The sequence below is a fragment of the Macaca fascicularis genome, chromosome 4 (genome assembly GCF_037993035.2).
Source record: "Macaca fascicularis isolate 582-1 chromosome 4, T2T-MFA8v1.1".
In the NCBI taxonomy this organism is placed as follows: Eukaryota; Metazoa; Chordata; class Mammalia; order Primates; family Cercopithecidae; genus Macaca; species Macaca fascicularis.
Window position 1 is genome coordinate 165,135,507 of NC_088378.1, and position 25,522 is coordinate 165,161,028.

General features: G+C 40.7%; 1 protein-coding gene across 1 annotated transcript in view; it reads right to left on the reverse strand.

The window, feature by feature from the left end:
* BMP6 (bone morphogenetic protein 6) overlaps positions 1–25,522 on the reverse strand; it is a 158,529-nt gene that overhangs the window by 23,656 nt on the left and 109,351 nt on the right. Inside the window, exon 2 of the mRNA XM_015449914.4 lies at positions 12,363–12,555. Coding sequence (XP_015305400.3) covers positions 12,363–12,555 — 193 coding nt within the window. The remainder of the gene's footprint in view (positions 1–12,362; positions 12,556–25,522) is intronic.

Below are 25,522 nucleotides of genomic sequence, written 5' to 3' on the forward strand. Positions count from 1 at the left end.
TTCATGGGCTCACCCTCAAAGCTTCCAACAACTCAGATATTGAAGAGATGCTATTGATGGCAAATCACTAAAACAGTTCTGGTCTGACCCGCATCTACTAACATTGCCTCAGGGATACATGGCCTTCCGAGTCTGCGGACTGTAAAAGTGTAGCCTCGAAGAAGATGCATCTGAGTCTGCCACGTGACAAACAAGCTTTCCCTTCTAAATCTCACTTCGGCAGAGTTGAGAAGAGATGTTCTCACCTAAAATGTGTGTCACTAATAAAGAATCCTGGAGACTGGCCAAAATCATCACCATGCCTAGATTATTTGGACCTTCCTTTTGAGGTGGCATCCTCTCAAGTTGGCAAACCATGAAAGAAAATCTTGAAACAAGGGAAGATAATTTTGAATGCAGTTATTAGCTCTTTTGTTCTCAACTAACTCAGACCCTATATTTGCATGATGAATACGCTTCCGATCTTCAAGGATGTAACAGTGTTATTCTTCTCAATGTTATTCCAACCTTAGAGCATGATATTCCTCATATTGTGGTCATCCCAGGCAAATGAGGTTCTTAACAAATTAATACAGCTAATAAGAGATTTCTGGAAAATTTCAAAAATTCACCCTGGCATTAGAGTTGATGAATGAGAAAGCCACTCACAAAGGCTTGTAGAATTGGTGTTTGTGGGCAAGATTTATCCCTGCGTATCCCTCCCATCACACAGCCTCCAAGGCGCATGCCCACATCAGTGATACGCCTCCAAGGCGCATGCCCACATCAGTGATACGCCTCCAAGGCGCATGCCCACATCAGTGATACGCCTCCAAGGCGCATGCCCACATCAGTGATACACCACCGGGCCGACAGACCGAGAGCACCATTGCCAACACACAGCAGGCCTTTCTCTCCTTTGCCCTCGGAGAAGGGCAGGAGGTGCCTGAGCTCCTGGTGGATAGGCTTTGACCCTTTCTTGACAAACCACACACCCATCAGGTCACAATGTCCGGGTCAAAGTACAACACTGTTTACTACTAACCATTTTGCTAGAAAAATGCTTTTGATAAAGTGGCATTTATATATTCAAAATGAGCAGATTTACAAAATACTCAATAAGGTGACTCTGTGGTCTTGTTCTTTATTTCTTCGTAACACATTCCTTTGCATTTGTGCATCTGGACTTGATGTTAAATTAAAATGCAAAACAACTTTCAGACACAGAGGAACCGACTTTCTGCAATAAGAAAAATTCAATTTTCAAATAGAATGAAAGTAAAAAAAATCCATTTTCATTTTAGAAAATTAAAGAGTCAAGCTCATGCTTTTTACTTTTTCCTTACATAAGGTACAGTATAGATTATGTTTAAACTTTTACCATTAGAAAGATAGAAAAGGCATCATGTGTTTGAAAATAGAGTACTACAAACAGGAGCAAACTGCTGCATACATGTACACATACACATTTGAGTAATGAAGATGAATGAACATTATTATTATTTGGTTACCCTTGCATTTTTTTACAGTCTTTGATATTATTCAATTTTCACTCAATGGCTAGCATGATATGAAGAGATGTTTCAAATATCAAATGCACCTTGATTCTGTAGGGGCTATTTCATCTTTAACAAACCAATATAAATCACATTGCTGTCAGAATATTAACATAGCAAACCTTAACGTGGTGTTTACTATGTGACTGTTCTAAGTGCTCTTACATATATTAATGCCTCACAACAATCTTAAGAGGTAAATACTATTAATGCTGTTACAGGTTTATAGATGAAGAAACTGAGGCACAAAGAGATTAAGTGGGCAGGGCATGGTGGCTCACAACTGTAATCCCAGCACTTTGGGAGGCTGAGGCAGGCAGATCACTTGAGCCCAGGGGTTCGAGGCCAACCTGGGCAACATGGCAAAACCCTGTCTCTACAAAAAATAAAAAAATTAGCTGGGCATCAGCTGAGGTGGGAGGATCTCTTGAACCTGGGGGGTGCAGGTTGCAGTGAGCTGAGATTGTGCCACTGCACTCCAGCCTGAGTGACAGAGCACAACTCATCTCAAAAAAAAAAAAAAAAAAAAAGAGAGCGAGATTAAGCGGCTTGCATGTGGTCACACAGCCAGCAAGTGCAGAGCTGGAATTTGAACCCAGGCAGTTTGGCTCACGTGTTGTACGTGCTCTTTTACCAGCAGTTCTCAAGTGTAGCCTGCATCAGAATCCTCTGGGAGGCTTAACACACAGATTGCTGCCCCTTACCCCTGGGGCTTCTGACTCAGGAAGCTTGGGGAGAGGCCTGAGAATCTGCATTTCTAACAGGTTCCTACGTGATGCTGATGCTGCTGGTCTAAGAACCACACTTTGTGAGCCCAGGACCTAAAGCCAGACTACCTCTCCATGAAATATGAGCAGTATTACCTGTGCCTGTTTTTGTGAACTTAGGGTTGAAAGCTATCTGCCCTCAACATTTCTTGCTCCTCTCCCCAAAACAGTGCAAACCAAATGTAGGCTGCTCCACAAGTCAGTGTGTCTTATGGATTGGCTTAATGCTCAGGGAGTCATCGAATTAGGCTAATAAGCAGAACTGCAGGTAAGATCGAGTCCAAAGTATCAGTGTTATTAGAAGTCTTGGTTCTATGTGCCCAAGGCAGGGGAAGAGCGGGAAAGAGGATGGTAACTTTATACAAATTCACGGCTACCCAGTGTGTTCTCTTTGGCCACATAAACACAACAATGCTTCCATACACTGGGGTATACTCTAACCTTCACTAGTGATCAAGTGTGGAGTTTGCCACCTGTTATTTTTATTTAGTTTATTTATTTATTTTTGAGAGGGAGTCTTGCTCTTTCACCCAGGCTGGAGTGCAGTGGCGTGATCTTGGCTCACTACAACTTCTGCCTCTTGGGTTCAAGTGATTCTCCTGCCTCAGCCTCCTAAGTAGCTGAGATTACAGGTGCATGACACCACACCTGACTCAGTTTTGTATTTTAGTAGAGACGGGGGTTCTCCATGTTGGTCAGGCTGGTCTTAAGCCTCTGACCTCAAATGACCTGCTTGCCTTGGCCTCCCCAAGTGCTGGGATCACAGGCATAAGCCACTGCGCCCAGCCCCCACTACTTTTTAAACATGTGACATGCAAATCTTACATGTTTTAGTTCTCATCACCAACATTTCCACATTCCTGTCCAAGGTGGAGAAATGAAATAGTAAAAGTGCTACTGATTTTTTTTTAAAAGATGTTTTAAAAGATTACAAAGTAATCTTTTACAAACGTTTTTTATTTTTAGTTTTTATGAGTACATAGTAGATGTACCTATTTATGGGGTTACAAAGTAATCTTAACCACTGGCATGGCCTGCCTCCCACAAAGCTGGACAACATAGTATGGAGACGTACGTAACCAAAGCGATCTGTTTCTGGACATGAATGATAAATATAAGGCATAGTTTCCAAAATAAAAATCCATTTTCTTTTCTCTTCACGTTTACCAAGTAGATAAGCAGTTTCCAAAGAACAGCATCTCCTGCCCACCACCCACTGCCTCTCCCCGCCAGCATAAAATGTTTTAGCATTGAGTGTATATGATTCTTTATAACTTTAATTCCTCTCCATAACATTCTCTTCTACCCTGTGCCTTACGAAGAACAGAACATAGGCTGAGGAACAAGAAGGTCTGATAGCTCCTTGAACTGTCTTTTTTTTTTTTTTTCCCAAGTAGACTGTTCTAGGTATAAGGCATATGCCCTTGACTAGGAAGATGAAACTAACCAGTTACATAACCTGAACCATGGGTCACTTGTATTATCCTTTTCAGGGGCAAAGGAACAAATACTGAAAAGCTCACTGCTTGCCTGAGGCCCACACAGAGGGAGCCGGAGATGATCAGGTCAGCAGTAAGATTTCAGGAGTCCCTAAGGATCATACCTGTGAAAGCCAGAGACAGAAAGAGAAAAAGGTGTGGCTGGGCACAGGGATAAAAGGCTTTGGTTTTCTTCTGCCCAAACTATAATAGTGTTCTCCCATCTTGGCTTTCTCAAATTTGCCCTTCTCTTCAAAAAAGAAACCCATCTCAGGTATCTAAAAAGGGTGAACTTTTGTCTTCATTTCAGCAGGCAACACTGAAAATCCAACAGATTTTACAGAGCAATCAGTCCATAGGTAATGCTTTTCTAAAGAAACTACTCTCCGCCATCCTGGCACTGGATCAACTACTGGGTTCAGATCTTGTTTCTAGGTCTATGCCATTTCATTACTGAACCAAATGTCAACATTTGTTAGGATTCATTAAAAAGATTTCCAAATGAAAATGATAAAACATACTATACTTCAAAGACTTAAGCTTCTGGTCATGATGTATCAAACTAACATTCCCACTAAAAAAACTGAATTAACTTAAAAACAAACTTGTTTGAAGTTCTCTTAGAGCAACCAAGCAAGGTAACACTCGATGGTTCAAGACCTCAGGGAGAAAGGAAATGCATTAAGGTGAGCCTTGTGTTTGCCGCTGCCTTTTCCTTTCAGGGCATTTGATAATTCTAGTATGAGGCACAGACATCAACCAGCAAGTGGTAACGGCTTAGAGCTTTATGCAATATCACTGGCTGGGGAGAAAATCAAAACTCAAGTCAGCTAGTGTGTGAGAAGAGCTCAAGTCTCAGAAAAAAAAGGGGTTGCATGGAAATGGGCTCATAAAAGTGAGCTCATAGAAGTTTGGTTCACTTCGATGTAGTCCCTTTCCTCTAGGACTTTGGCTCTTCAAGTCCTGGCCTCCTTGAACTCCAACATTTCCATCTGAGGTATTTGCCAGATACTAAGCTGTGTTTATATGGGATGAGGAGTTGAGAAAACAAGCAGAAAGAAACTGTTTAGAGGCTCAAAAGCAAAGCAGAGGGTTTGGCAATCTCACAGTGCTGAGGAGCTAAAAAATCGAGTGCAGAGTCCACCAAGGAAGGGGGGCTCTTGTAAACATTACAGACTTTTATGGGTTTTTTTGTTTGTTTTTTTTTTAAAGATTTTTAAAATTAAAAAAATGTTTTGAGACAAGTTCTTGCTTTGTCGCCCAGGATGGAGTGCAGTGGTGCAATCATAGCTCACTGCAGCCTTGACCTCCAAGGCTCAACAAATCCTCCCACCTTAGCCTCCTGAGTAGCTGGGATTAAAGGTACGAGCCACCATGCCTGGCTAATTTTTTTTTTTTTTTTTTTTGTAGAGACAGGGTCTCCTTAGGTTTCCCAGGCCAGTCTTGAACTCCTAGGCTCAGGCAATCCTCCTACCTCGGCCTCTCAAAGTGCTGAATTTATAGATGTGAGCCACTGTGCCCAGCATCTGAGACTTTTAGCTGAAAGGGATAAACTCTAGGAGAAAGGGACAACCAGAAACAGATAAGCCTTAATACATCCTTAAACCCTGCCTAAACTGGAACAAAAAGAAAAAGGTGATTTGACCATATTTTGTCTGCCTTACAGAAGAACATTGAATCTAGTCTGGAAGGAGAGAACAGCATCTAGAACTTTTTTTCCTAAATAATGTCCAGAATTTCATAAATGGAAAATTAGCAGGCTCGCCAGGAAATAAAACCAAATAAGGAAAAATTAAGGGAAAAAACAGATAATGGAAATAGACCCATAGGTGATCCAGATAGCAAAGTTATCAGATATGGTCTTTGAATCCAGCCTTATATAAAAAGAATGATAAATCACAAGCTGAACTTACTCCAGGGATGTGAGGTTAGTTTAACATTTAAAGTCATTTAATATGGCAGACACATAACATTATAAAGGAGAAAAATCATGATTGTCCCAAAATTCAGAAAAATACATTTGATAAATCCACGCCCATTCCTAATTTTAAAAAACTCTTAGAAAACTAGAAAGAGAAGAATTTCCTTTATCTACTAAAGAGTTATCTACAAAAATATTTAGAGTAATCATCATTCTTAATGATGAAATGCCCTGAGATTAAAATATCTGACAGAAATCTGAACAATTTCTTTTTTTTTTTTTTTTTTTTTGAGACGGAGTCTCGCTCTGTCGCCCAGGCTGGAGTGCAGTGGCCGGATCTCAGCTCACTGCAAGCTCCGCCTCCCGGGTTTATGCCATTCTCCTACCTCAGCCTCCCGAGTAGCTGGGACTACAGGCGCCCGCCACCTTGCCCGGCTAGTTTTTTGTATTTTTTAGTAGAGGCGGGGTTTCACCGTGTTAGCCAGGATCTCCTGACCTCGTGATCCGCCCGTCTCGGCCTCCCAAAGTGCTGGGATTACAGGCTTGAGCCACCGCGCCCGGCCAATCTGAACAATTTCAACATTGTACTGGACATCCTAGCCAGCACAATAAAACAAGAAAAAGAGAAATAAAAAATAGAATTGAAAAGGAAAAAATAAAATATTTATAGATTATATTCACAGAAATTCCAAAAGGCCATGCAGAAAAACTCTTTGAATTAACATGTAAATTTGCAAGGTTTCTGGATGCAAACAAAAATCAATGGTATGCTATATGTGAGCAAAAACCAATTAGGCACTGAATTTTAAAAAAAACTAATAATACCATTTATAATAGCATCAGAAACTTCAATACCTAAAATTAATCTAATAAAAATGTTCAAGACATACAAAAACTATAATATTGAGAGTTATTAAAGAAGGCCTGAGTAAATACCACATTCTTGAATTGAAACACTCATTATTGGTGAGATGTAAACCCTCCCCAAATTGATCTCTAGATTTAATGCAATTCCAATCAGAAGCCCAGCAAGTTTTTTGTTTTTATTTTTTGTGGAAACAAACTGATTTTAAAATTTATATGGGAATGTGAAGGGCCATTAACAGCCAAGAAAGTCTCAAGAACAATTTTGAGGTTACACATCAGATATCAAACCTTATTGTAAAACTGAAGGAATTGAAACAGTGGAGTATTGAAGAGAAAAATTAACCCATGGAACAGAATAAAGATCCAAAAAACAGACTCACACATATACAGTCACCTAATTTATGAGAAAGGTGCCACTAAACTACATGAGAAAAAGATAGTATTTTCAATAAATGGTACAGGGTCAATTAGGTTTTCTATTCTTACACATCTGGTCTATGTAATCTACTTCAGTGGCTCACCTATAGTCTCAAAAATCTCCTACCGTAGTTTAGCTCATTCTGCTGAGCTCAAAACTTCTACATCCCACATCATCTCGGGTACTCACACCATGACTCAAACGTGCAAATGTGAACTCATCTTCATTCCCCTGCTTATTCCTGTGTTCCCAATCTCTGTGAATGGTTCAGAGTGCGGTATCAAACTAAAAATTCTGGAAAATGTATTTTTACTCTTTTCTCTCCTGGGACAATTATATTCTATCTGTAAAATAGGTAAAATTTTGTGAATTCTGTCAAAAATTAAAGCAATAATTCAGTCGGGGATTGTTCCTGGAGACTCCAGCAGCAACCTTCTGTGCTGGCCTGAGGAAATCTTCCTGTTTTAGTGAGGAGGGAGGGATGAAGGGGGAAGAAAAGAATATAAATTTATTACCACTGAACTATACACTTAAAAATGGTAAAGATGGTAAATTTTATATGTAGCTTTAACTTCAATAAAAATGTATTAAAAACATGAAAACCAACTATAGAGCAGCATTTCCCTCCTTGATTTTAAGATGCATTTCTTCAGATCCTAAGGATTCTGAAGTTAAGATGAACATATAAACCAAACTCTAAAATCAAATGACAAAAAACATCCTTACCTATTTCTACACAGAGGAGTAAGTTGGAATATTGCTTAAATGGAACATAAATTTTAAATTTGGTAATTCTTCAAATGTCTCCCAAAAGACTGTACCATGATAGACCATGGAGAAGAAAAGTTATCATACGCACAGAAGATAGATCATCACTGCCAAGCAACACAAATGCCAAAACACAGAGAGCAGAACGCGGAATTTCAAAACTAGCAGAGATGAGTGTGGCCGATTCACGGATCAAACAGGACCATGATTCAGATATTGAACGTGTCTGTTACAATTTCTGGTTGGCTTTCAAGAGATGCTCTTTGACTTCTAGGTATACAAAATTCAATTACAACAGTAAAAGTATGCCTTTAACCAAATAAAAAATGTAGAAGAAAATGATATTCTCTAAAGACCTCAAAATGTCACTATTAATATAAAGGTGCTACAGAATGAAGGTCATGAGTGCATGTTGTGAAAAGCATGTACTCATGATGCTACCGTGCGTGACTATGAAAGGTCAGAAGTTATTCAGAGCAGTCTATACTCCCGGTGTGAAGTCAGCTTAGTAAGTATGCAATACAGAAAAAATAGTAAAGAAGTAAACTGACAAATATATCATACTTTTGTGTAAATTTATTCCAGTCTTTCTTCCCCTCTACTCCCTCCTCTAGAAAAGCTGTTAATAGACCAGTGGTTGATCAAGAGATCAACAAGGTTTTCTGTGGGAAGGCCTTAGACATCCAAGTACCAGAGTCTGAATTCTAACAGACACAGATCTTCACTACCTATGAAACTCTCTCATTTGCCATTCAAACAGAAGCGTCCTTGGGATGTCTGCTTCAAACCTAAGGAAATGGAGGTGTTAGGATGTGTCATAAGGAGGTTGCTTACCTCTTTCCAGTACTTCATCTTTATCTTGAGAATGTACCCACATCATCGAAGTGACTTTTAGGAAGCACAGCAGACAACAGTTTAGGAATTATTTGGTCTTGGCAAAATTCATATGTGCCATACTTTGTTCTCTCAAAGATAACATGCCTGCCCTGTCTATCTGATCGGGTCATGGTAAAACCCTAATGAGAAAACGTAAGAGAAGGCCTTTTCCAAACTATAACTACTATATAAATGCAATTTTTCACCTGCATCATCACAAGGACACAATGATTTATAACACCAAATTTTAACACCAAAGTCATCTTTTAACCACTATGCAGTACCATGGAGTAAACTTCTAAAAATAAAAACAGCACAAAGGCATCCTGTGCTACTCAAGCTTAAAGATGCAGAGTACTGTTGCAGCCTGATGGGTTCTTCTTGCCCGCTGCCTAGAAAAGCCAATGCATTGAAAACAGCAGGTATTACAGCAAAGAGCGGTTAATAATCATAGGGCCAGCCAACTAGTAGGACAGGAGGTATTTCTCAAATACGCCTCCCCAAGAATTTGGAGGCTAGGGTTTTTTAGGGTACTTTGGCAGGCAGGGAGCTGGGGAACTGAAATCACTGATTGACCGAGGATGAAATCACAGCGGTGTCTAAAACTGTCTTCACACAGCTGAGTCAGTTCCTGGGAAGGAATCTCGGGACCAGGTGGCATCTCGTGGACTGCTAAAACACTAAATCTGAAAAATACCTCGAAGACCAGTTCTTTAGATTTCACAATAGTGATGTTATCTATAGGTGTAGTTGGGGAAGTTACACACTTTGTGAGCCCCAGTTACATGATTCTGGGGCAGTCAGCAACTTATGGACAAGCAAGCTAGTCAATGGCAGGTCACTGTTTAACTCTGCCTATTCTTTAGCAAAGCCCAACCCCCTACCATAATTCTAACCTTGTGACCTCTTTACAAATACAGTTTCAATTTTTAAACATGGAGGGGATCCATTCCAGGAAAGGACCACTATGGCCTCTGCACAAGAATGATCAAGAGCAGTTTAGCCAAGTAGAAGCAACATGGAGTCAGTTAAGTCAGATTCCCGTTGCCACTACAATTTTTGCAAAAACTGTTTCACTATTAGGTTGCTGATTCCATTCTAATCTATGAGTTGCTTCAAATCGTCCATGACTTAGACTCCATCTAAGGGCTTATTCTCAACTTTTGAGTGAAGTATCAAGTGTTTACTTGTTCTTACTAAAAGCACCGTCTATTCAAGTATCCACCTTTTTTTTCTTTTTAAACTTACTTGGTCCAGTGATTTCTTTTCAGTCAAAGGAACATGTTTGTGCAGAGTTCACAGCAAAAGCCCATCTTGCAAGAATCTTCCCTGACCCTCCCTGGGTCAGGCTTCGTAACTGCCTTTAATATCAGAAGGCCCGACACGTAACTTCTGCCACCCCAGCTGAGTGTGTGACTCAGCATTTAAAACCCCGACTGTTTTTTCTTTTTCAAGGAGGCCAACTATTTTGCAACACAAACACTTGTTAAATGGAGTTAATCCATCAACTACTACAAATTTCACTTAAACACAGATTGGACAAATATGTTTCTTCACAAGCCTGGAGAATTGTTTTCAGCCAAGACACCCCAAGACGGTACAGATGGGGAGATCAAACCTTCCCCCGAAGGAGTCCTGCAGCTGAATCTGGAAGTCTCTGGAAGATCGCTAGGAGGCGGCAGGAGGCCTGGGCTCCTGGCCCACAGATAAGAAAAGAAAATCTCTTCCTGGCCAAACTAGAGCCCTTCAAAAGCATGAAACTCTCCCAATTCTCCCAGAATTTCCCCTCTCCTATGCACAACAACAACACACACAGGTGCCAAATGCTCCCATCCTAGAAGGCAAAGAAATGACAATCCTCTGCTTTGATAAAGAGTCATCCAAGGTTGGGACCATTCAGGGTTTTATTTTCCAAACTCACTGCTGGCCTCAAGGAAGTATGACACCACCATCCTAAGCACAGGGCAGCTGTTCTTTTTTGGCTGGAGTTCAGTATAAACCTTACAAATGTTCTGCTAACTTTCTCTCTCTCTTTTTTAAAACAAATAACAATTTTTTTAAATGCCATAGTCACTTAACTCCCAGCCTAAGGTTTTCACCATAAAGGTTTTCCTGCAGGACGGAGAAAAACATGTATTCCTAATATATTTCTGACCCAAAAAGATGCTAGTAGGTTATTCTAACCAGAGAAATATAATGGAATAAATAATTAGGCAGATTGAAAATCAATGGCTAAAACAGTTCCAAAGAGTCAGTGAATTCCAATGATCTCTGAAGTATTAACAGACAAAAATCTAGCAACAAAAAAATGTACTTTTCAACAGAGGCCTTCAGTAGTATAGCCACTGAATATACTTTTATTTAGGAGTGAGAATCAGATATCAGAAGACTTCCCTTTCATTCCAAAATTGTGGCCCATTATAAAGATACCACAATGGCTATATTTTACTCATTATTCAGCTGTCCTAGCTATAAATTACCTATAACCAGCAGCATGTACGTTCACACCGTGAAATGTCCCAAAGCGTGGCATCTGTCTTTCCTCCCGTGTTTCCCCATTACAGATTGAAATATGCGCAAGGGTTGGATGCTGGCAGTGCTTTCAAAACGAAAATGAACCTTTCACAGGGCAAATTAATGTTCCTTATGAGTTCAGTGTGTGTATTTGTGACAGACCCACACACAGATCAATACATTCAGGAAAAACTAAAGTCATTCTTAAGCCTTTGGAAATTCTTGGGAAATCAATAGACTCATAAGACCAAGAGCGGGAACCTAGACTTGGTTTATCAAACCAAAGCTGACAAATCCCTTACGGAGTCTGGAAGCGTGGAGTTCCCTCCCTCTACATGTTCACTTCCCTTCATTTTTACCCTTGTAGCTGCCATATGATTGCCAGACCATCACATCACCTGCTTAATTTCCACCTTGTACACACTAAGAACTACATGGTAATCCTAATCTACTGTGCATAAAGGCCTTGATTCTCACTGACTTACTAAACTGACCCCTAAATACTAAGCAAAATTCGAGGTCACTGGCTTCTGTGTATTGACTTCTTCTATACTAACTACTCTAAAACTTCATCCCTCAGCCCTTGCAGTCCTCCAGCAATCATTCCATGGAAGTTTTTCTGTATTGCTAGGCAGCTCCATGCACATGCTTCACTGCAGTTCTTTTGTAAAATGGTCTGGCCTTGTTTCAGGAAACAAGAATAATACAGACATGGAAAAAGTCTATTGCTCCCTTGTATCCAAATGATAAAAAAAAAATCCATCACACACAAGCTTATTCAAAGATACACGTGTGTATGTGTACCTTATGTGCACAAATACAAAGCCTGTATTCACTGGAATTATTACCACTTACAAGCATCATATGATTTTAATGTATGAATTTACTTTAGCCACCCTCACCTGTCATTCCAAATGAGGACTAAACAATAGTGAAAACATTTTATCCCTAATAAATGATGGAGTTATCTGATCACAAAGGATGCTTATAATAAATACATTCACCAGCTTTCTTAGGAAAAGATAGCCATTTGGAGAATCAAATAGCAAAAGATCTCACCACCTAAACACTCCCATTTAGAACACCCACCTCATCGTACTCACACGCTGCCTCTGAGCTCCAAGTCACCCCGCACAGACACAGTCGGGGTTATTGTCATGACAAAAGGTGGGAAACGGGGGCCAGCCCCACCTTTGGGGCTTTCTCGAGCCTTCATACCTGTGCTGATGCTCCTGTAAGACTTGATAAATGCTGATAAGAAAAGTTTGGTTTTTAAAACTCCCCATAACACAGTCCTTGTAGATGCGGAATTCTGCAGCCGTCACCGCCTCACCCTCAGGAATCTGGGATAAGTTGAACTTGAACTCTTTGTGGTGTCGCTGACGAGGGGAGAACTCCTTGTCGTACTCCACTATAAGATTAAACAAGAGAGAGTGACAACTATTGTTACTTGACTAAGTGCCACGGGCTCACCTCACCAGTTTCCCCGTTTGACTTCACACCTGGATTACCAGTTACCCACAGCTTATTCGGGGGATCGGCTAGTGAACAGATCACTGGTTGGCCCATGAGGAGGAGATGAAAATCCTTCATGCTACCCGAGATTAAGCAAAATTCTTAGATTTTATTTAAATACTTCCGCTTGTATACTTATTTGAATGAATTTGCATAGAGAGAGTTATGAAAATTCTTGGCTTAAAAAGTTTTCTCATCTGCAAAAATGGGAAGAATATGACTTCACAGGAAAAGGTGTGAGAATTAATGAAGCAATGAAGAAGAACCCGTCTGCCCATCCTGGCCCCGTTATGCCCTCCTGGCCCCCTTTCCTCCCAGCTACTCTTCCCTCCTCAGGCTGGTTCACGTGTCACCATCAGCAGTCAACATAACCAGGGACAGCCCTGAGCTGAATGTTGGTGGGGATGGCTGAGGGTGGGGAATGGGGGTAGGCAAAGCATTGTGCCTCGGCCTGAAGTGTAAAGGGTCTTCACATTTTGCTTGTTCAGTGGGAATGTTTATGCCTTCCTCCTACTGGTAGATCCTGAAGGCCTCATGCCTCTGAGCGGGGGGGACTCTCCACACCGAGAAGTTGCTGGAACCCCCATTTAATCTGCATGTAGATGCCACGAAGATGTGGAAGGAAATCACCAACAGAGCCACTGCCATTTTCTCACAGTTTACGTTGAAAGAAAGAAAAAACTGCAGGGAAAGGATAGACTCTAAAAGGTTTTTTCATATGGAATCAACCTATTGTGCAGTGAAGGATGAATGAAGAAAATGTGGTATGTGCATAAATGCATTTGTATTTGGTCTTAAAAAAGAGGGAGATTCTGCCACTTGCAACATGGATGAACCTGGAGGATGTTATGTGATGTGAAATAAGCAAAGCACAGAAAGACAATCACTGCACGATCTCACTTATATGCAGAATCTGAAAAAGTGGAACTCACAGAAGCAGAAAATAGAACGGAGGTTACCAGCAGCTGGGAGAGGGGAGGAGTACCGGGGAAAGGGTCAAATAGTACAAAGGTTCAGTTATGCATAACGAGTGAAGTCTGGAGACCTAACGTACGGCATGATGACAAGAGTTAATAATGCTGTATTGTATACTTAAAATTTCTAAAAGAGCAGATCTTAACATTCTCACCACAAAAAAATAAAGCCGTGTCTCTGTGAGGTGATAAACACATTAATTAGCTTGATAGTGGTAATCACTTCCTAATGTATAATCAGTATATCAAATCACATTGTACCCCTTAAATACATACAATATTTGTCAATTACATCACAATGAAGCTAGAAAAAATACGTTTTTAAAATAAAATCTTTTTCTTGCATGAAGACAAATGAGAAATTGCAATTATTGATGATTTTTCAGTCAGCTTTTAGATGTCTATACAAAGTCCTGTGTGAGAAACGTGATATCAAACTTCAGATGCCTCACTTATAATTGCTGTAAAAGGAAAAAAGGAGTGCTCTGCTTCCCACCATAAACCCTTGACTCTTCTCCCCAGAGTCAGGAACACTTTTGCCTTGCTGTTCTGTTCGTTTTTCCTTAATGGCAACCAAAGTGAAATCTCATGAGCAAATTAATCCTTTTAGCAGAGTTTTCCCAAGGTTTGTGGGTAGAAAAAATAATTATTAGCTACCTCCAACTTCCCACCTTCTCTTACACATGTTGTTTTTCATAATTACCAGAGAAAAGCTTTGGAGATTTAGCTTCTTTAAGAAAAAAAAAAAAAAAAAGGAAAGAAAGAAAGAAAAGAAAAGCTAGTAACTCCCCAGAAGAATCTAAGTCCTCAATGGCATTTGCAGAAGCTAAGTTAAGCCATCTATAGGTACAAGATTTTTTAAAAAGAATTTCTGAAACTGCCATTAATTACACAACACATTTTTTAGATTCGAGACCTTTTTTTTATTTTGAGGTTAGAAAAGAATAAGCTTTGGCTTCTGTAAAAGCTTGAATATAAGCAAAAAGACGTCCAGCCAGAAAAGTAAACCACAGTTTAGCCCCAACAAGAGAGCAGGTTTTCTAATTAGTGGCTACGCATGAAAAGCAATATTGTTGGGAAGTTCACCCAAGGACACCCACACATGACGGTGTATCACTTTTCCCTAAAACTGATCTGCCTTTTAAGTTTGATATGTTATCATCGTTGGTTAAAAAGTGAATCAAATCTGATTTTCCAAAGAGACTTTCTAAAAACAGTCACACAGCTTTTCTTCAAAGAGCCTTTTGGAGGCCTAATTGTAATATTACTAAATGAAAATAATATTTTAAAATTTGCTGGAGAGCATGTATAAGAATTCCTCGGCTGGGCGCGGTGGCTCAAGCCTGTAATCCCAGCACTTTGGGAGGCCGAGACGGGCGGATCACGAGGTCAGGAGATCGAGACCATCCTGGCTAACCCGGTGAAACCCCGTCTCTAATAAAAAATACAAAAAACTAGCCGGGCGAAGTGGCGGGCGCCTGTAGTCCCAGTTACTCGGGAGGCTGAGGCAGGAGAATGGCGTAAACCCGGGAGGCGGAGCTTGCAGTGAGCTGAGATCCGGCCACCGCACTCCAGCCTGGGCGACAGAGCCAGACTCAGTCTCAAAAAAAAAAAAAAAAAAAAAAAAAAAAAGAATTCCTCAAAGAAGTCTTTCAATAAACTTCCTTACTATAAACCTTGAGAAAAAATATAAGAAATAAGATGTAAGACAGTAACTTTAAGATATTTCAGTTATAAGGAGCAGAGAAAGGGGCAGACATTTTTAATAAAGGAGAAATGTGGTAGCTGGTCTTTTGAGAGGTATGCCATCCCCTGTAAACCACTCCTCCCAGCATCCGTGCCCATGGGTGGTCTGCTCCCTCCGGTGACTCTAAGCTGGCTCTGTGGCTGGCTCTATGACCTGTTTTGGACCCACAGAACGAAAGTCTTCAACAGTGGTGCTGAATGACTTCCAAGGCTGGGTCATAAGCTTTGAACTTCCTTCCACTTAGGCTTCTTGGAATGCTTGTCTGAGGAAAGACAGCTGTCATATAAGAAGTGTGACTACTCTGAAACTTCCATGTTGTGAGGAAGCCCAAGTTAGCCATGTAGCAAAGCTACACAGAGGGGTGGAAGAGGCGAACAGAGATGGGGGGTGGGTGGGAGAAGAGAGAGACAGAACACACAAGCTGTCCTGCCTGTCCCCAGGCACCTCAGCTGAGGCACCAGAAGTGTTATGAAGACGCCATCTTGGATGCCCTTTGCCTGACTCAGCCCCAACCACCACCTGGCTGCAGCTGCACAAGAGACCTTGAAGAACCACCTAGTTGAACCTGGTCATTCCACAAGACTGTGAGAGACGGTAACTTGCTGTTGTTTTAAACCGCTATGTTTTGGGTGACTTGTCACACATTAATAGGCAACTAACACAACAAGGGAAAGGGGGACTGGAGGACAAGAGGAGGGAGGAGAGAGAAGGGAAGTCTAACCCTGCCAGGAAGGGGATAAATTGCATGCAACTCTTAAGGATAACGATTGTGCAATGCTGGGAGGCAATATGTACGACTAAGGAAGAATCTTGGCAAAAGCTCACAGATTTGAAGATGTGAGGAGATAAAGAATCTAAAAATGAGAAAACAGAAGCACAGTTCAAAGCATTCATTTTATTAGAACGTAAAATAGAACCCATTGCCTCATATGTGGATTTTCCAATTTTTCCTCTACCAAAACAATGTTATCGTGAAGCACTCTGAACTTTCTTTTCCTTTATCCTTCTTGGAAAAAAATGCATGGCTTCCTTAGTGCCATCCAAGAGACTCTGATTGCCACCCATCCCATTACTCTCTGGTCTTCTAAGCTGCTCCTGTGCCTCTTGCCTCAAAGCTATACCACCTTCCTCACTCTGCTCATGAAGTTTGCTCAGAACTCCTCCCTTCCCCTCACTTTTTTGCCTGCGTTTGAATTTACACAGCGCGTTTGCTAATGTCTCATAGGGATATAAGAAATAAATACAATTAGGTTACTGCCTATATATGCACTTGAACACCACAATGGTAAAACAGTAATGTTTCTAATGAGCTCAGCAATTCAAGCTATATGAGTCAAGACTCCTCAAATGCCAGACAGTTCAAGAAATATCAATGGGAGAGAAAGGGAGAGGGCTGCGTTCCAAATTCAGCCCTCAGTACCTACTTTATACCCATTAGCATTTGGCTTACTGATGATGGGGTCAGATGTAGTCACAATTAAGTCGTAGTCAAGAGTGTTGGTGACATGTCAAACTGTGACACTGGTGTTGAATTCTAGCTTTTCTTTTTCTTACCTATATGATGCTGAGTTAAAATTATATTAACATTTCAGTACCAGTTAAATGGAAATAATAACACTTCTAAAGATTAGGTGAGACAATCTATACTAAATAGCCAATGCCATGGTGTCAATGCCCAGTCAATGTTAGCCATGATCATCACTGGCTGTTATTTGAGAATCCAGGTTCTCGGAGCTTGGAGTATGTCTTTGCTGAGTAATCCAAATGTATTCACGAGTCTACAGATAGGGCTGACGGCTGCTCCCTCTAAATTAGCTTTTTCAATCAGAGTGAGGCATTCTGTGAAAGTGCAGTCAGTGAAATCTCACTGAGCATCAGCCTTGGTGGGTGGCTCCTGAATGCAGTGCTGTGTTCTCTGAGGCAATAATTCCTAGAATTTTTAAATTTCAAGGACCAGTCAAGACAGTTTTTGAAATGGTAATCACCTTACACAAGGTTATCTGCTTCTTGTTTGCTGTTTTTAAGGACAATAAAAACAAAACAACATATTGCATGCTCTAACTCTACCACTGCATTTCTAAAAGTCCTCTCAATACTAAATAAAATAGGGAGGACATAATGCACAAATGCGGCTTTATAAAACCCACTTCCTTCTCTCTTTTCTGCCTCAGACTAGACCAGTGGAAATTTCTGATCTGTCCTAGACCTTTGGCCAACATGTAGGAACAAAAGCCTTAAGGAATAAGAATCGCTGGTTTAAGATTTAAAATGTAAATTATATAATTATACATACAAAAGGATGTATGCAATTTATGGAGGTAATGAAGCATAATAATAAAGCATCAAGGAAACCATCACCCAACTTGAAAACCAGAGAGTGACTGAGACTGTTGTATTCTTTCCTGATCCTCTCCAACTGCTTCTCTCCAAAGGCACCTCACACCAGGAATAATGTTTATCCTTCCCTTGCCCTTTAAAACCTAACAATTCTACTACCATGTGTGTATCACTAAATCATACAGTGTTCCATTCTCCTCCTTTCCATTTCCTTTTTAGAGACATGCTGGAAGTTGTACAGGCAGACTCACATGGAAAACCTAGGCCTAGTTATGGTTAAGAGCAAGGCAGCCTGTGCGGAGGGTCGTCTGCCTGTCAGTGGGTGAATGGCTTATGTGTCATAGGCGGGCATGGCTGCTGTGCAGGCAATGGTGACCAGTAACTCCTCTCCTTCTTCAGCCATACTTCATAGAGATCTATTAAAAATATGGGCATTTTCTGACAAGTGTTGATAAGGATTTAGAGAAACTAGAACCCTTGTGCTTTGCTCATGGGAATGTAAAATGGCGCAGCACGGTAGCAAATAGTGTAGCAATTCCTCAAACAAACATAAAATTAGCATTGACCCAGCAATTATCTTTCTGGATATATACGCAAAGGCATTAAAAGCAGGGCCTTGAACAGATATTTGTATACCCATGTTCATGGCAGAATTATTCATAATAGCCAAAAGCTGGAAGTAACCCCACATGTCCATTGACGGATGAATGGATAAACACAATGTGGTACAGACTTATGATGGAATATTCTTCAACCTTAAAACGGAAGGAAATTCTGACACATGGCACCACATGGATGAACCTCGAGGACATTATGTGAAGTGAAATATGCCACCCACAAAAGGACAAATACTGTATAATTCCACGTATATGAGGTACCAAGCCTAGTCAAATCCATAGAGATAGAAAGGAGAATGGTAGTTACCAGGGGCTGGGGGAGAGGGGAATGGGAAGTTCATGTTTAATAAGTACATAGTTTCAGTTTGGGAAGAGGAAAAAGTTCTGGAGAGGAAGTGGTGATAGTGGCACAACCAGTGTGAATGTCCTTAATGCCACTGAACGGTACACTTAAAAATTGCTAAAGCAGCCAGGTGCAGTGGCATTGCCCGTAGTCTCAGCCACTTGGGAGGCCGAGGCAAAAGGACTGCTTGAGCCCAGGAGTGCGAGGCTGTAGTGAGCTATGATTACACCACTGCACTCCAGCCTGGGCAACAGAGTGAGACCCTGTCTCCGTAAAATAATAATAATAAAATTGTTAAAGTGATCAATTTCCTCAAATATCTAAACAACTGTCTAAATTTTGTTTGTTGAAATCAGGAGCCAGTGTTCACTCATGACACTTCATTATTCTATTTCTTAAGCCTCTTTTATGGCAAACTAGGAATAGAAAGAACTCCATTAGCCTGATAATGAGTCTATATTAAAAAAAAAATAAGGACATTCTTAATGATGATACATTCACATCACTGCCTTTGCAATCAGGAGAGCGGCAAGGACTCTGACTTTCAGTCTGATGTTAGAGTCCAGTTCAGTACTGTTAAGATTAAATAATAGGAAAACAAGAGACATATTGCAAAGCATTGGACCTAATGAGAAAGTTTAGAGGGTTGCTTTCATATGTACTATTTGGAATTTTTATGTTTGAGTTCGTAAGTGAGACTGGTGATGTTCTCATCTCCTACGGCATTGCGTGGTTTCAAGTTATACAATTTTCCCCTCTTATCTGAGGGAGATACCTTCCAAGGCCCCCAGTGGATGCCTGAAATCGTGAATAGTGCCAACCCTATATATACTATGTTTCCTCCTATACATGCATGCCTAGGAAAATAAATGTAAAATTTACATTAATTAATTAATAATAAAACAAATACAACAATATACTGTAATAAAAGTTATATGAAGATGGTCTCTCTCTCTCTCAAAATATCCTACTGTACTATACTCAACTGTTTTCAAACCCCAAGAACATACTGTGGAAACCGAAACTATGGATACTGAAACCGTGGATAAGGGGGAACTACTGCACTTTCTCTTAGAATAATTTGGGGAGCCTTTCTGCTCCTTCTTTTCAAGAATATACTTCCCGAAAATCTGGCAGACTTCTCTCTAGAATCATTTGATTCTGGTGTTTTCTATTGGGGGACATTTTAAATTACTCATTTTCCTTTCAACACAGAAATATTGAATCTGTTTCTTTTTAAGTCAGTGTCTGTTTTCTAGAGGTTTTATTTAATTTTTCAAGTTTGTTGCCAAAATTTGTTTTAAATTTTATTTTATTTCAATAGTTTTGGGGGAACAAGTGGGGTTTGGTTATATGGATAAGGTTTTTAGTGGTGGTTTCTGAGATTTTGGTTCATCACCCAAGCAGCACACACTGAACCCAGTATGTTCTTTTATGCCTAAGCCCCCCTCAGTCTTCCCCCTGAGTCCCCGAAGTCCATCGTGTCATTCTTTTGCCTTTGCATCCTCATAGCTTAGCTCCCACTTATAAGTGAGAACATACAACATTTGGTTTTCCATTCCTGAGTCACTTCACTTAGAATAATGGTCTCCAACTCCATCCAGGTTGCTGCGAACTAGTACCATAAACTTTTTCGTAGAATCCTCTCATTATTTAATCTCTGCTCTATCTATGGTTGTTTCTCCTTTTCCATCCTAATATTAATTTGTACGTTCACTTTTCCTTGGTCAAAAGATTTTTCTTTTTCTCACTACTGCTTTGTTTGATGCTAATAAAGATATTTTAATATAGATATTTCCTGAATGGTATCTGACTAAGTCTGAATTATTTCAATTACAATTGTCCAGAGAAAAACAAAGACACTGCCTATCTCAAACTACAAACATAAAAGAGAAAATAAAAAGGAGAACAACAGAGAGGGAAAAGAACAGAACAATCGATTTAATACATTTACTTTAAAAGTAATCACATATTCATTATTCTCTCACTAACTGGACTTACTCTCTGGTTTAGTCTAGATTAGTTAAGACATTTACAGTAATTTCCAATAAATCCTACATTTTCCAAATATTTCACATTTCCATTTACAGTTATACACCAAACTTGAAATTATTTTGAAACATGGTCATTCCACTGACTAATGTAAGCAATTTTTCATGCTATGGCACAAGCTTATTTAATTTTAAGCAACAAGGACATTTCTGGCTGGTCTTCCAAGGGTTGTAATGACAGCGGCCTTTTGACTTTTATGTTGCAAGCATATAACCTTGAATAGTAATACTGACACTGAGCTGAACTTTCCAAATCACTTTTGACCAAGGTGAAATGAAAGACTTTACCTTCCAGGGTTCATCAAATATTTCTAAGTATTTGTATTCACGTTCTATAAGAATCACAAATATCAAGAAGAATTTATTTTTTCTGGCTGCCATGCTACAAATGACATTTTTAAACTTTAGTTTTTTATTGTAAATAATTATAGTCCCACAAGTAGTTGAAAAAACAGTAGAGAAGCCCCATGCACCCTTCACCCAGTTTCACTCCATAGTAACATCTTACATGACTGAAGTACAAGATCAAAACCAGGAAACTACATTGGCTCAATACATTCACTAGACCACACCCACTCTGATTTCACCAGCTTTCACAAGGACTTTTTGACTATGTATGTGTATTATTCTATGACTCCTTATCCCGTGTATAGATCCATATTACCACCACCCAAATCCAGATCCAGAACAACAAAACTCTCTGGGGCTACCCTTTTATTCCAAATGACTTTTTAAGAAGATATCCAGTGCACGTATTGTAAAGAGCTTTAGGACATTAAGCACCTATATATCATTAGTAGAAAGGGTTAATAATCATTTATTATTATTATATATTTTTTTTATTTTTTTGAGATGGAGTCTCGCTCTGTCGCCCAGACTGGAGCGTAGTGGCCCGTGGTCTCTGCTAACTGCAAGCTCCGCCTCCGCCTCCAGGTTCACGCCATTCTCCTGCCTCAGCCTCCCAAGGAGCTAGGACTACAGGTGCCCACCACAACGCCCGGCTAAGTTTTTGTTTTTTTTTTTTAGTAGAGATGGGGTTTCACCATGTTAGCCAGGATGGTCTCTATCTCCTGACCTTGTGATCCGCCCGCCTCGTCCTCCCAAAGTGCTGGGATTACAGGTGTGAACCAGGTATATATTATTTTTTAAAAATCAAGTTAAAACCATTTTCATACCCAAATATAGGTACTAATGTCACTTTAAATTGAGGAGATAGGCTGGGCACAGTGGCTCACACAGGTAATCCCAGCACTTTGGGAGGCCGAGGCGGGCAGATCACCTGAGCTCAGGAGTTTCAGACCAGCCTGGCCAACATGGAGAAACTTTGTCTCTATTAAAAATACAAAAGTTAGCCAGAAGCACTTGGTGGTACAGGCCTGTGGTCCCAACTACTCCGGAGGCTGAGGCAGGAGAAGCGCTTGAACCCGGGAGGCAGAGGTTGCAATGAGCCGAGATCACGCCACTGCACTCCAGCCTGGGTGACAGAGCGAGACTCCATCTCGGGAAAAAAAAAAAAAAAAAGAAAGAAAAACAACTGGGGTGATGCTCATAGCTACCACTATACACGTCTCATTATGGAAATTAGTAGTAGACCTTGGCTTCTATGAGGGAGCACACTCAGGCACTGAAGTCAATAAACATGCGTCAGGAAGAAAGATTTCAAATGAATAATCGCGGCCTTGATAGAGTTCCATTAATGTCAAATAACCACATTTTTGCCCCCTTACAAGGGCTGCCTTCAAGAAGCAATCAGACCGCATTTAGTAAAAATCAGTCTATACAACATGCCTTTTTTCAAATTTGAGAAAAACTGCTACCTCTCCAGTCAAAACACAGATGGGCCAGCCTAAAGAGAAAAAGAAAGATCCTCCCACACCACTGCCGAGGAACAACCGGCACAATATCCTCCACGACTAAGAGAAGAACTCTCAGCCTGTATTCATCCCTTCAGGCTCAGCATTCCCTCCTGGGGGATCTGGGTTCTGTGGTCCCACTGACAATGGCACTGTCTTCTGGTAGGCTGCATTTGCTACAGTGTTTTGTGCCTATTTGTGTGTTTCTTTTTATTCATCCTGCCCTGCTCAGATGCCGTCGTAGTTCATCTGTCTGTGGGTTCCTAGCTCCTATCGGTCCTGGAAAACTCTCAACCAGTCACTCATCAATTATGGCCTCTCTGCCATCTGTTTTAGAGTTTCCTTCAAAAATGACAATTAGATATACATTAGACTTTCTAATGTTCACATCTCTTAGCTACTGATTTTACACCATTTATCTCCTGATCTCTGGACTAGATTTAGATAATATCTTCTATTTATACGTTTACAAATTCTCTCCTTCACTGTTTAATGTGTAGTTCAAATCATCTATTAGTGAGTTTTGTTCATTTGTTCTTATTTTTTTTTTGAGTCGGCGCCTTGCTATTTTGCCCAGGCTGGTCTCAAACTCCTGGGCTCGTGATCCTACCTCAGCCTCCCAAGTAGCTGGGACTACAGGTGCATGTCACCACACTCTAGTTTTTCCACCTTAATGATTAAAAAAAAAAAAATTCAAATTGCTCCCTTTTTCTTTGGTTTGCGCTGTCATTTTCAATGGTAAATTGTCATATATTTACTATTATTTATTATACTATCATTTTTTCTGTATTTCTATATTATTGTCTTGCATTTTCTAACTTGGTGCCTGTTCTCCCATATGTGAAGTTCTTCGTGGACTGAAATTACTCTCCCATCACTCTGAGGATATATATGTTGGTGGTACATTTCCTTGTGTGTTTTAAGATTTTTGATTTTTTTGGTAGTTTTTAATTGAAATTCATCCTGAATGTTTAAATTGGGCTACTTTTTTTTCTTTCCTGAAAAAAAAAAAAAAGATATGCATTTATTTTTGTGAGGAACACCACCAGCCAGAACCACTTTATCTCCCTTTGACAGTCCCAGCTTAATGTGGGAACCTCAGGGACAGCTCCCCCTACCCTGTCCCAGCCTCCAAGCTGGTCTCAGGATCAGCGGTAGTGTTGGTCTTTGCATTCACAGAAACCTAACTTTTATGTTTGTTTGCTCATGGAAACCCCCACAGGGGAGTCCTGAAAGCTGTCCCTGAGCCCGTGACACTCATACTTTAGGCAAGTTTGCTTTTATCCTGGATCTTGTCGTTTTTTAGCAGGAGGCCCTGCAGATGATCTACTCTGCAATACTTCCAGAATTTGAAGTCTTTGTTTTATCTTTCATGTTTGGAAAATAACATGTGGGACACATTCCTCTCCACTCCTAAAGATGCTGTAAACTCTGCCTAATGTCTGAAGAGTTTACAAAGCATTTTCATGCACGTAATCTCATCTGAATTTTTCAGAATAGTCCCAGAAGGTAGACAGAGCAAATATTATGACCGCCATCAAATCAACAGGAACCTGAGGCCAAAAGTAATGAAGTGGCTGCCCTGTGCTACTCACTTTTATGATCTCACCTCTCATATTTAACACTGAAAGCTCTCAAAGTTCTAACTCCAGCCCAGCATTCTCCAAAGAGGCTTTTCTTACTGCTGGGCATACTTCTTCCCCCAGGTATCTCTTGCACTTGGAGCCAACATGCACACAGTGGTACTCATCATTCCCCGTGAATTAACCTGCCTCTCTGTCTCCAGCTCGGTCTACCCTGCCACCCTCAATTGCCCAATTAATCATCAACTCTTGGTGCTTTTACCTTCTAGAACTACACTGTCCAATATAGAAGCTACAGCCACGGGGAGCTATTTAAATACATTAAAATGTAAAATTTGGTTCCTGTCACATCAGTCACGTTGAAGGTGTTCAAGAGTCGCACGTGGCTGGTGGCTCCGGTATTGGAGAGCACATCGTTGGATGCTTCCATCAGCTCAGAGAGTTCTACTGGACAGCACCATTCTAGAAGTATCTCAAATCCAGTGGGTCCCACTACCTTCACTACCACTGCCCTTATGCAGAGCCTTGGTCCCACTGCCTTGCGTTTTGCCCCATGTCCATCCACTCTCCACACTGCAGCTAGTACCAGGGTCACAAGTCTGACTTGCAACAGGCCTGCCTGCCTACAGCCCTTCAGCCTGTATCCCACAGCCACCTCCCAGCCTTGTTCCTCACCTTTTCCCACCTTAAACTCTACCTTTGAAGGTCTTAAATTGCTCTATTTGTCCCGCCACACTGCCCAGGACCTCATGACTGCGCCTTCCTCATACAATATCCTTGCCCTTGAAGTGACCTTTCCTTCTCACTTCCTGGATTGAGACTGTCACAGAACCCAAATTCTGAAAAGGCTTGGTGCCCCTATGTCATCCTAAATAATTAAAGCCATAAAACAAGGGTAGGTACATCAGTGTTCTTACTTCTCTTATAATTATTCATGCTTTGGTGCAAAATACCAAACTGAAACTCTTCGTAAGCATGTTTTCATTCAGTTTTAACAGTTCCTGTTTTGCTACTACTCTAACCACCTACTTGCAATACATAATAGGTAACTGTCTTAGTCCATTTGGGCTGCTGTAACAAAATATAGACTAGGTGCCTCACAAACAACAGAAATGTATTTCTCACAGTTCTAGGGGCTGGAAGTCTAAGATCAAGGTGCTGGTGAGGGCCTCTTCCCTGGTTCATAGACGGCTGTCTTCTCGCTGTGCCCTCACGTGGTGGAAGCAGTGAGGCAGCTCTCTGGGGCCTCTTTAATAAGGGCACTAATCTCATTAATGAGGGCTTAATCACCCCCCAAAGGCCCCACCTCCTAATACCACCACCTTGGGGGTTAGGTTTCAAGATACGAATTTGCAGGG